Source organism: Brachypodium distachyon, chromosome 1 (genome assembly GCF_000005505.3).
Source record: "Brachypodium distachyon strain Bd21 chromosome 1, Brachypodium_distachyon_v3.0, whole genome shotgun sequence".
Classification (NCBI taxonomy): Eukaryota; Viridiplantae; Streptophyta; class Magnoliopsida; order Poales; family Poaceae; genus Brachypodium; species Brachypodium distachyon.
This window is the reverse complement of record NC_016131.3, coordinates 33,108,658-33,121,159: the sequence shown is the minus strand read 5'-3', so window position 1 is coordinate 33,121,159 and position 12,502 is coordinate 33,108,658. Positions and strand designations below refer to the sequence as shown.

Genomic DNA, 12,502 nt, shown 5'->3' with positions numbered 1-12,502 from the left:
TGCAAGACAGAGTTGAACTTTTCCGGGGTGGCCGAAACTTGTGCAAAATTTCTCAGCTCAAACAGGATTCTCGTACGGCCGGGCTGTAATGTGATGGTAAAATAAGTTCATATTTACCTTTTTTTTCCTTATATTGGCATTTATTTTTAGTTGAACAAAAATACTCCCGAAACTAACTATTGGGCCCTCAATTATTATTATTTTTTACGGGACAACCCTCAATTAAATGGGTCAAAATAACAAGAAAATGCCCGTTCATTCAACCAATGACTTGATACGAAGAGTATTCTCCCGTTCTGTAAACTAGCTCATATTTTTTTTGTCATTTATTCTCTAATATAGCGTATTTTTCTCTTAGTTCCACACGCAGCCAATAACTATGCACATCCATTTAGTTTTAAACCAGTATGAATGGACAGACACAGTAAATAAGAATTGTTTCGGTCCAAGTGTACAAATTTATATAACTTTTTTACGAAACAAAGAGTGTATAATCTAAAAACAATAATTTAATGTTGATTATGCCCATTGCTAATCCCAACCGTTCAAATCCCTAAACACACTCCCCTAGCATCCATATTCACCCTCCAAACCCTAGGCTTTCGTCACCAACCTCTCCCAAAACCCAGGGACATTACGGCCAATTTACACCACCCCGGGTCTGGATTCCTTGGGAAGGGCAGAAATTTGATGATATTGGGAGCTAAGCAAGCAAGTCTCATGGGGGAGTGTGTTTAAAGTAAAAGAGTGCTTAAATGTGTGATCAGAGAGAGGAGGGAGGCAAGCCAGCGCCCATTTCTAAGTTTTGGGATTCTTAAACGGTGCTTAAAATTTTAATTCCTCTCTCATGATCTGTCATTGGGTTGGTCTAAAGTGTCACATTAGGGCAGGGTGTGGTGTGGTGTCGTGCCTTTGTTTTTTGTTTACTGTACCTTTGCTTGTTTTAATATTTCTTTGTTCTTTCCCATTTTTACCATGGTGTGTGATTGTGTGTTGGGAGGATGAAAAGAGTTGAGGGGTTATAATTGTGCACAGGATACTAGGGAGGGTTAACAACTGTGGTGCTGGTTACGGGTGGGCTTTCCAAGGGGGTGGAGGTGGGTGGGTTTGGGGAGTTGGGTTAAAGAAAGATAATTGCAGCAATGTGTACTTACATGTTGCTGCCCTTGCGTTGAAATGTTAAGCTTCGCGTGAAACAAGTCATAATTACCGGAGAGAAAACTTGATTTCCAAAATAGGAGCACTAGTACTACGGAGTACTCCTTCCCAGTCTAGCTATACTCCGTGGAGTGGTGCTAATTAATCATAAAAAATCCAAAAATAAAATCAATCATAGGTTTAATGTCGACCAAGTGCCCAGCATTGGCTGAGAAATCAGTGGCTAAACGAAAACTTTGCTACGGATGAAAGAAACCTCAAATACTATATTGCCAACGTAATTATGCTTGAGCAGACGTAATAATCCTCATAAGATGGAGGACATCATGTGCTCTCAGGCAGGAGCATCGGTGAAAAATATGGTGGGTAAAAAAATACTGACCGAGCTCCAAATAAAAAGTATTTCTGCGCAGGGAGACCCGTGCGCCTGGCATCTGAGTTTATTTAAAAAGTGTGAAATGATATTTTTCTTTAATGTTGTTCTTATCCTTTCTTGACTGCACATCATCTCAGGGACGTACAGGATCAATGCTGGGTCGTCTGATTAATCGGCCGGATTCGTTAAGGGTCTACTCCATGTCTGTCAGAAAGTAATTCTCCATTTCAATGAAGAAGAAATTAGCATTATTCCACTATAACGTGAAGCATTGCAGTATGCCATTTGTCCCAAGTATCGTTGTTCGAAGATTGGTTTCAAATTAACTCCATGTCTGGGCTAGCTGCTGCGCCTGTCGGTGACCAAAACGTATCTCCTGGAACGGTCCAGGCGGGCAGAGCGTAAACATTGTGCCTAGTCGTACGGTGAGAAAAGGCCTTGGGAAATCCGGAGGCGCGCGTGAGGGGTGCGTGTGCCGCTGCCTGCAGCAGCTAGCCGGTCGGCGGCAGGCGGCAGCGAGAGCCACGGTATCTTTACTGCAAGTTACTATTACTGTGCTCTTGCAGTCTTGCTCAAGCAAAGAGGGACAGTACTACAGTAACCTCGCTCACCATCCCCCCATCGGCTTGACTCGGTGCTGCCTCCACGAGATTTGATGCAGAGTTTTTTCTTTTTAACCGGGACAGGGTTGTGTAGTTAACAAGAGTACTCCACAGGGTCAAACGATAAAAGTAACTGTTGTAGCCAATTAAGGCGGAGGCACACGGGATGATTCGTTCAGGATCATCTGAAGGTGAAGTTGAAAGCTCAAGCACGTATTGCTCCCTTCGTCACTAATATAACCATGCTGCAATTTACCTTCAACTTTAATGATTGTTTTTTTTTCTCAATACATGTATTTTTTCTGAAAATTAAAGTTTTATTACTCTCAGAGTTATATCAAGCGATACAATCAAAAAAAGTCACACCTTCGGCATTTGCATAGAAACACACACAGCCAGAGGCGGAGCTAAGGCTATAGTTATGGTGTCAGCTGACACCAACGAGTTGTTGTAATTTCTTTGTAAATAAAATAAAGCATATTATTCGTTCTAAGAAAATGGCATCAGTCCAACAAAGTTGATACTAGCGGTACTCCACATATCCGTCCCTGCACACAGCCACACAAGTACGAAATGTAACTCAACTATTACGACGAAAGAAAAATAACATTTATATGCATTCTTGACCAACGGACTAGACCACCAGCCATCGTGGTAAACATGCCACTGACCACTCATTCCAAATTTGCACGTCATTAAAGCCAATTGGTGATCCACTGGCTTAAGGAGAGTAGATCAAGTACGAAGCCAATAAGTACACGAATATAAGATCTGCATTATAAAATTTTGATCAAGATTTGCTATAATTCTTATGACACATAATTTATACCGTTAGATTCATCTTCAACAATGTTACTGATTGTTGTGACTTCGTATCTATAAAATGTATCAATAAAATAATTCTTATCAAAGCTAAATTGAAGGAGTATATATTTTTGTGGTGTCACAGAATTCATATCAACTAAAGTCTTATTCAAAAAAGGTTTCTAACGATAATAGTTTTTATGCCACGTAACCCACGTATTGTTGGTGCGATTGCTGATCAAAGTTAGATGTCAAATGCATGTATGTCCACTTTAAGGGAACGAAGGAAGTACTCCACACCGAATGTACAAGATTGCAACTGTACAAGTGGGTAGGCCCAAAAAAAGAAGGTTCAACTGGGGCAAGTTTGATTCAGGAATTTTTTGTATAAGGTCAAAAGAATTCAAGTATATTTTTAAAATATTAAAGTGAATTCTCTTAAAGTCTGTTTCACAGGTGGGACCTCCGGCCAGATACCATGTGGTTGATCTCCCTGCGACTGGTTGATCTCCTTCGATCTAGCCGAAGGAATTAGCAGCCTATGTGCGCATTCATCGTATTAGAGCCTGGCAGCAGCTTCTCTTCTATTTCCTTCGCTCAGCAAAAATATCATATCTGAAATCTTTTCGACCGGGTTCCATTATCAAGAGACAACGGAACAAGACTAGTCCACACCATCCACGTAGTCTTAGACATACTTGTTGCCATCGGCAATCAAGAACACACACCAAGTCTAGAAATTAAAGCAGCAAGCAAAATGCAAAGTGTAAAGTACAGCCAGAAGTTTCTTAGGACCAGCAGCTTCCAACTGCCTGGGTAACCAACAAAAATCTCGATCTATCATCAGCAAAGCCTTTTTCTGTCATCCGCCTTGAGCTTCAATATCTTCGTCCGCGTCAGGCTTGTCCAGCAGTCTTGGTGTGGACTCGCGGCTGAGCTGGATAGTGTGCTGTTTGTTCTAAACGACATGATCAATAGGATCGCCGACCTGCAAGCTAGCTATAGGCAGCACGAACGGCGCTAACAGTAGTTACGCAGCCCTAATAATCGCAAAAGAACAAGCATAATTAACTCCAGTCTCGTTATCTGTAATTAACAACTCCAATTTTTACTCCTCGATCGCATCCCGATAACAGTATACTGCTTTCATCACAGACATGGCAATCTTTTTCTCCAAGCTGGGAGAGCAAACCAATGCTCAATTTTATCTTTCCGCAACAGAATACAGAAAGGATTAGTCGAAGGTACTTGAGGCATCACCGAGAGCAAACCAAGAACATAACACGTTACAAATTACTCCCTCCGTCTTGTCGAAATATTATGTGTATCTAGACACTTTTTAGGAATAGATACATCCATTTTTGATAAATTTGAGACAAGAATTATGAAACGGAGAGAGCAGATAACAAGGATGCGTACCACTGCCAGTGGTACAATGTTTTACTTCCTCCGTTCATTGAAAGAGGTCATATTAACTTTCATTAAGATAAATTTTTATCACAAATTATTATGTTAATTAAGATGTTATTTATATGGCATGAAATTAGTATCGAAAGTATCATACTCCCTCCGTTCCATATTAAGTGACCTTCTATCAATGTATCTAGACGATTTTTAGTCATAGATATAATCATACTTGGACAAATTTGAGTCATTTAATACGGGACGGAGGAAGTATATAATTAATACTTGTGGTTTCATATTTTACGAGCCACATGTTAATAATGTAAATCTTAGTCAAAGTCTTGTCTCGATGAAAACTAATACGCACTCTTCTAAGGAGTACTAAATCTTATAACCATCCCCAACAAACATAGGTTAAGTTTATTTGATAGAGTTGCTTGGGCTCCGTAAGCTAAGCATCTGCAGTACGGAGTACTATCCACTTGGCTTTACGTGCAGCTGGCTGGAGTAGAATTAAGAAATAGGCTTGTACAGTTGTACTGGGCTTTGCTATAGCCTAGCTTAGCTACTATCAGTCGGAGTTGCCTCAAAAGAAAAGAAAAATTATCGGCTGGGGATTCTTAAAAAGGCTATCAGTTGGCGATGCCAGCAGCATGGAGCCCCAAACCCTATGGATACGTTCTTGCCGGCCTGTAATTATCCATCTCCGTTCTAAACAAGAAAAATATAGCATCAGTTGTTAGGACGGTCATGCCATACCGTTTTTTGAAGTTTGTCCAAGTCACGATGAACGCCACATTTCATCAGATATTGGGTCATTCGGAGAAACGAGGAAAAGAGAAATAGACTGGTATGGGGTAAAACTCCTGACTCGGAGCAAGATTAACAGTCGGCTATAAGATTTAAATATTATATTTGGGAGAGAAGAGGAAAAAAAAAAAGCTAGATAACAGCCAACTGCAACACAATCTCCTAGTCACTCTGTGAAAATGAGATGTGGACCAAAGCATTGATAAAGTAGCAAATTCTTATATCCAACTATTATACATGCTAGTTTTTAAACTCACTATAGATGACATGTCATTAAGTTATAACCGGCGGCTGACTAAATTATTAATCTTGTTCTCAATAAAAAGAAAAATGGACACATAATGCTAATTAAATGTTAAGTGAGCCTGGAAAGAAAGATGGGCTTCGGCCCCGTCAATACGAGTACAAACCGAATTCATTGACATAAAGTTCGATTTTCACATAAGCAAACCAAATGAATAAAAAAAAAACTTTTGCTAAATAAAACTAACAATTCGGTTTGGTGTTGCGTCGCACTTTCTTGGGACATGATATTTTACTCTCTTTTATGCTTGTAGGCTTTCGAGTTGTTTACATTATAGCCGAAAGCTGTTTACAGTTTTAGGACTTTATTTTTGCGAAGAAGAGTTTTAGGGCCTTTTGGATCCATATGAATCAGGACATGTCATTTCACAAATTAAAAACAAAAGGTTGTTTGAAAGAGCTGTTTGCACGCTACAAGAAAATACACATAAATTTTGAGATCACGTGAGACTTGATTGGAGTAAAAGGAGAGAAATAGAGAAAAGATGTTTGAAACCTTCAAAGTAAATTTTCTCTACAAAGGTACTCCCTCCATTTCCTTATAAAGCTTATATAATACTACCTCCGATCCTACATTGTTGCCGAAATATTACATGTATCTAGACGTTTTTTAATAATAGATTAGTACAGTGCCCGTACGTTGCCACGGGCTCTTAAACATAAACACCCTACACTAACAAAGAAATCATGAAAACTTCTTGCTACTCCAGCTAATTAGCAGAGAAGAGAAACAGTACCGATCCAGAGGCTCGTAGAGTCCACCGGAGGCGTGGGGCGGCAGTGCAGCGGCGGATTTGGTGGCGCGAGTGCGGATTTGAGATGAGACTCGGCATCTCGCACATGTCAGGGGCAGACGAAGCGATTTTTTCTTTTGAACTCGTGATTCGGTGGGCTGGGCCCAGGCCGAAGCCCAAATCACGCGACGGACGACGACCAACGAAGGAAACACTTGAAAACACCTGGTTTTGGCTATTATTATTAGGGGTCTGTCTATTTGGCAGACACCTGGTTTTGAGATAGAAAACAGTCGCCTGGTTTTGGGGCCAAAAACAGGCGTCTGATTTTTGCTTCTATTTCAGTCGCCTGAAATTTTTGCCAAAACCAATCAAATCTTCTATGACCTGGCTGGTTGGCCAAAGAATCCAAAATCTGCTAGCTTCTGCTAAAAACTGCTGGCCTTGGCGCAAAGAAAAACATAGTCGTAAGACTAAGTCATTCAAAACCCATTTACTTGCAGCATAGCCTAAAATAAAGAGAAGAATTCAAGCAAAACAAAGCATTCATCAGTGGACTAAGCAGGTTGCAACCCTAACTGATTGCATTTACAGTACTAAGATTCCAAAAGATAGAGCTACAGCAAACTCCATATACACACATGATAGAAACAGGTTGCAAAACACCACCATTCAGCACTGGATTACAAAATACCAAAAGCTTAGATGCTTGGTGCATTTAGAGTACTAAAAAGTTTTGATAACATAAGGGACCTACAGTAATAGCGATGACCATAACTTCTGGCCATTTCCTGCTGACAAAGTTCATGGGTAGTGAAAGTTCATTCAGATCTTCTTGACACGGACATACTAAACGTGCCATTTCCTTGAAGATGAGCACACATATTAGTTGATTTTTCTTCAGAGAGACTCTATGAACAAATTCTTCCGAGGCAACTGAACCTACTGTGGCCAAACGACCGTCCGTGTCGACACGATACTCGATTAAGCATGCCACATCTGGGTCTCTAACATAAATGTAAATGTCTCCTCTCTGAGGCACCCTAAGCAAAGTTGTGACTGGTTCTGGTAATTTCTGAAACAAATAAAACAGGCAATTACTATCCAACCTATGACCCATGTTGCAATACCTAAAGTGGGTATTTTATGGGGTCAAGATGAATAAGTTAGAGGAAAACTGTGGCCAAAAGAAATCAGGGGATCAAAAGGCAAACACAAGAGTGAAAATAGATTAAAAAAACAGTAGAACATATAACATACCAAGCACTGCTTGATGTTGGTTGCAGATAAAGGATGCACAAAAATAGCTCCTGCCCCGGCGCCGCTTATCACCACATGCTCATGCAAATTTGCTCGCACCTCGTCAGAAATAGAGATGCCATGAAAGTAAAACGCACGTTCTAGCTTGTAGTCAATGTCATGGTTGAAATCTTTAGCAGACACTATGACAGAAACAGAACTCTGAGTTCAGTATGATGAAAGTGCATGGTCAAAAACTGTATCAACAAACTCAGAAAAATGTTTACAAAGAAGGAACGAAGAGAAATTTCACTTATAATACAAAACTCAACCATGTGCTGACATTTACAGATGGGTATTGGATTGCACAAACTAATTCAAAATTGTGTGCAGAATTCAAAGTGATTGCTGGTAATACAAAGCAAAAATGCAGTGCAATTTTGGTTCTGGATATAATTCTTGCAACAGCTAGGATGATAATGAATCAATGAATTAACAGAGAACGGGTGCAGCTGCAAAAAAGAATAGAGGATATACCAGATTGGTCAATGCGCTTCTTGTTCTTCCGCTTCTTGTTTTGAATCTGAGTGAGAAACGTGTAATTTTCCTCCTCAGGGAAATTTATCATAATAGTAGTTTCCAACGCGATGTCGTAGTCGGCAACAAGCTCCTCCCACTTGGCTCCATGTAACACAGTTACATCATGCTTGACGTCGACTTCGACGGTGTATAGATACCCCCATATAGTTCTCAGTGTCACCGCATTCAAGCACAGCTTGTCGAACTGCTTGCGGATATAGCAGGGTATGCTCTGTATAATTGGACAAAAAATCAGACAGAGAACATATGAAATATGAAAAGCAAGAATGCAAGAAAAATAAAACAGCAAGAGGAAAATACCGCACGATCTTGAGACATCTGACGGGTGTATATGCAAAGAAACTCTTTTCCATGTCTTTGATCTTGCATGGCCCGTTTGGCTTCTTGCAAACAGGACAAGGGCCCTTTCACAAAAAACAACAACAAACGACTGTAAATATAATTTGTTCCACATTCAAATCAAAACTAAACTGAAACCCTAAAATTTTTAGAATTGCACAAGCATAGGCAGAAAATGCAAAGTGAAACTAGTATAGACTAAAGCTAAAAAAAACTAGTATAGACTAGAAGCTCAATTGCATACACTGCATAATGAAATTGCAAGACCTGTGACCCCGACCCCCTTCAGTTAAAAATATATTAAAAATTTAGAATTGCGCAGGCATAGGCAGAAAATTGCAAAGTGCAACTAGAAGCTCAATTGCATATGATGTATATTGAAATTGTATAATTACGCAGAAATAACATAATTCAATTGATGCAATACCGATATAAACATTGTAATGTATCATAGGACTATCAAATGTAAGAGAATGAATCAATATCAAGTTGGTAGACATCAAAATGCACAGATTAAAATTGCTGCAACTAAGAACATATATCAGTGCAAATTTAAACTACAGAGGTGGAAGCTGCACAACATAGGAGTACAAGAAAAAACCCAGAATATATCTATTTCAAGTTGGTAAACTTGGAAATGCACAGTTTAAAGAACACTTTAAAAAAATGCTGCAATTAAGGGGATGGCGTAGTGCAATTTCAAATTTTAGAAAAAATGGGACAGATACATCATAGGATTATCAGAAAACAAATATTTATCAGTTGCACTTTATTTAGATGTAAGAAGCAGATGTTATGGTTGATGCGATGAGTAACTAAGTATATATCAGTTGCACTTTAAATATTTATCGACAAAATTCAAAACTGGACTGCAATTCCAGTGTTACTAAGCTGTAATTGCATTTCATGCGATGCTCGATTGCAAGTAGTGAAGTACATGCAATTTCAGTTAAAAAAATGATATCGAGGAAACAGATCGCAGCAAGCCAAAAGAGAAATTAGTACCTGTTCAGTGCCGATTCAACGAAACCTCTGTCTTCCCTCACCAAAGTGTCCAAAACTCCTAGTAGATCCATATACAAAACAAAACAGCAAAAGTCCCAATCAACAAAGTGGCGTAGACTATGCAATTGCAGTTTCAATATCTCCCAATTGCAAGAAGAGAACAACTGCAAATTGATTCAGCAGGGGTGCTATTTAAATAAATTACTGAAAAAACAGGGAGAAGGGGTGAACATTTAGCATAGTGTATGCCATTTAGAATAGATTGTGCAAACAGGCATAGACTATGGCAGTCCAAAATGTTTTTTGGTCTATTTATTTTATTACATTAAGAAAAATCTCCAGAAAAGTTTGATTATTCTAATATGTGCAAAATCAGCCTATATTAACCACTTCAAGGTGTTTATTTAGACGGTGATACTTACCAATGGACAACAAAGATTGACACTTATACCGGCCAAAATACATAGAACCATAAAATGCCCAAGAAATGATTTGCTAGGGTATTACTAGTTCAAAAAGTACAAAAGTTAAATTACTTCACTGGATATGGACAAAGCATGCTATATCTATCCAACAACATGACAATATTGACACTCATATTAGAGGCATCACACACAAAGAAGGAACATATACACGTCATATTACCCAGGTATAGTGCAATTTGCATCAAAATAAAACATGAATATGTCATGAGAATTGGGTAAAAATGGCTAAATACACTAGGTATACACTACTGAAGCTAGCTGCCTGGCTTTCAATCACAAAGGGTAACAACCTTGTCCGATCCAGAAATTATAAGGGGGAAGAACAACCAACGGGAGAGAATTAGGTAGCAACACAAGTTTTTTTGCGTACTGGACTTTTTCTCCAATAAGCATTTTGTATTGGATCAGCTGACAACAGCTAGCTGATGAGGGCCTGCAGCTGGATTAGAACAGGACGAACATATATACATGTAGTCTGTTGAATCAACTCTCTCGAGCAAATTGGGTCGAAATCCATAATGACAAAAGAAGCAAAAATAGCCAGAATATAATGAGGCAATCGCAATTTGAAAAACCTCTAATTTCAACAACGGAATGAGTGCAATTAAATTTTAGATATAGTGCAAATCGGATCAAAATTCATAAAGACAAGAAATAAAGAAAAAGGTAACTGAAAAGTGCAATTTCAAAAACTGCAATTGCAAAGGTATAAGTAATGCGATTGAGTCTAAAATTGATTGCAATTTGGATAAAAAATCCATAATGACAAAACATGCCAAAATAGCCAAATTAATTGCGATCTGAAAAACTAGAATTGCAACAATGAAAGGAGTGCATTTTAAAGTAGTGGAAATTGGATCAAAATCCATAAAGGCATGACAAGAAAGCAAAAACAAAACGGAAACTAGAAATTTCAACTTCAGAAACTGCAATTGCAACGGTACAAGTAATGCGATTGAGTCTAAAATTCATTCCAATTTGGATAAAAAATCCATAATGACAAAACATGCCAAAATAGCCAATTAATTGCGATTTGAAAAACTAGCGAGCTTGCAATTGCAAAGACTAAGATAGTGCAATTATAGACAGAACAATTTGTCATTCAGAATTATAAAATAAAGATAAAGAAATGATGCGTTTCATTATCCTTACAACTTTAGTGGTTCCTAAAATTGGTCTGTACAACAGGATGGAACAATCTAATTCCAAAACATGCTTAAACAGAAAGTGAGAAGGAACATAACGGTACGTGATTTTTTTGAGATATAATGGTGTTTAATCAGTGGAAGACTACATGTTAATTCATTAAAAGAGGTGGTGCAAATAGAAACAACAGACAGTGCACGCGCATTTATAAAAGCACTAATAAGCACTTCAGATTTGATGTAATGAAATTCAAAAAAATTTAGAACACAACCTGTGTGGCAAGGATACATCGGATACAAACAACTCCTGTCATGTACGAATTACAAATTGGCACTTGTGGTAACCAAGAACACAACAAATTAACACTTATCTACTAGAGTTTGTACTGAATCATATAGCTAGAGCCACAAAATAGCATAGAAATGAAGCATAAAAGACCATAACCAACAACAATTTCAGTCATTACAATGCTTACACATGTAGGGACAGTCCACGTCTGCATCAACCAATTTGAATCCGAACACAAAAATACACTAGAATACCTACTACGCTCAAATGCTGCATCAAAACTTCGGCAGCGCAACCAACACCAAATCAAAACGCCACAAAAACGAAGCCAAAACCTAAAATCTACAGATATCGACCCTCATCGGCTAGAACGGGCGAATCAGAAACCAAACACTTACCGACCATAACCTACAGCTGACTGTTTTTCTTGCTCATTCTACAACGCAAGGACGAGCACACAAAAATAAGAGGGGACACATAAACAACAGAGGTGCGAAGGGCCATAGAAACTCACCGCAAGGAACAACCAACCACGCCACCGACGAGCAGAGATGCACAAATCAGCCGTGCGCCTCACCTCCCCTTTGTCCGCCGCCGGAAGCAAAAATCTGCAGCGAAAACGCGAGCACACAAACACAACGAGATCACCACGAGTCCACCAAAAAAACCGGGGTAGGGATTCACCAGAAGGGAGCGGGGGAACTCGAGCATAGACACCGCCTCGGCTGCCTTCTCCTCGAAACATCAGGCCAAAAAAACCCGAGCAGAACTCAGCGGGAACAGAGACGGGCGCCGATGTGGGGAGGCGACAGAAGTCGGCGACGGCGTAGGGGATGGGGAGCGCGCCCGAGTGGCCGCAGCCGTACACCAGGGCGGCGCCGGAGCAGCGCTGCGAACGCCGGCTGTCACAGGAGCTTGGTACGCACGGCAAAGCGCTCCACTGGCCTGCCCTCCTCGCCGACGAACACCAGCACGCGCCGCCGCCCAGCCGCTGCACGTGGGGACGACTAGAAGCCATGGATGTTGTGTTGGCCGCTGGGTCAGACGGGAGAGGCTGGTAATTAGCAGCGGTGCACTGGTGCAGGCATCGGCCGCGGCCACGCGGGGGAGCCCCTGAGCAGGCGCTTGAAGCTGCTCTCCAAGCTGATTCGGTGGACACAGGAAGGTTGAGGGCTTGGGGATGGGGAATGGAGCCGGTTGGGGAGAGGA

The 12,502-nt window shown here is 40.1% G+C and overlaps 1 protein-coding gene across 1 annotated transcript; it reads right to left on the bottom strand.

The window, feature by feature from the left end:
- Positions 1-6,744: 6,744 nt before the first annotated feature.
- Positions 6,745-12,502, bottom strand: LOC100845956. The gene is made up of 7 exons (XM_014897577.2): positions 11,978-12,502; positions 11,808-11,901; positions 9,375-9,432; positions 8,331-8,434; positions 7,968-8,241; positions 7,452-7,633; positions 6,745-7,266 (listed from the first exon to the last, which is right to left on the bottom strand). The coding sequence occupies exons 4-7, from the start codon at positions 8,397-8,399 to the stop codon at positions 6,910-6,912; spliced, it is 882 nt and encodes a 293-aa protein (XP_014753063.1). The 5' UTR covers positions 8,400-8,434; positions 9,375-9,432; positions 11,808-11,901; positions 11,978-12,502; the 3' UTR covers positions 6,745-6,909.

Coding starts and splice junctions, on each gene's coding strand:
- LOC100845956 (XM_014897577.2), bottom strand. CDS start 8,399: ATGCAAGATCAAAGACATGGAAAAGAGTTTCTTTGCATATACACCCGT. Junction 7,634..7,967: donor GAAGCGCATTGACCAATCTG/GTATATCCTCTA, acceptor TTTCTGTCATAG/TGTCTGCTAAAGATTTCAAC. Junction 7,267..7,451: donor CCAACATCAAGCAGTGCTTG/GTATGTTATATG, acceptor TATTTGTTTCAG/AAATTACCAGAACCAGTCAC.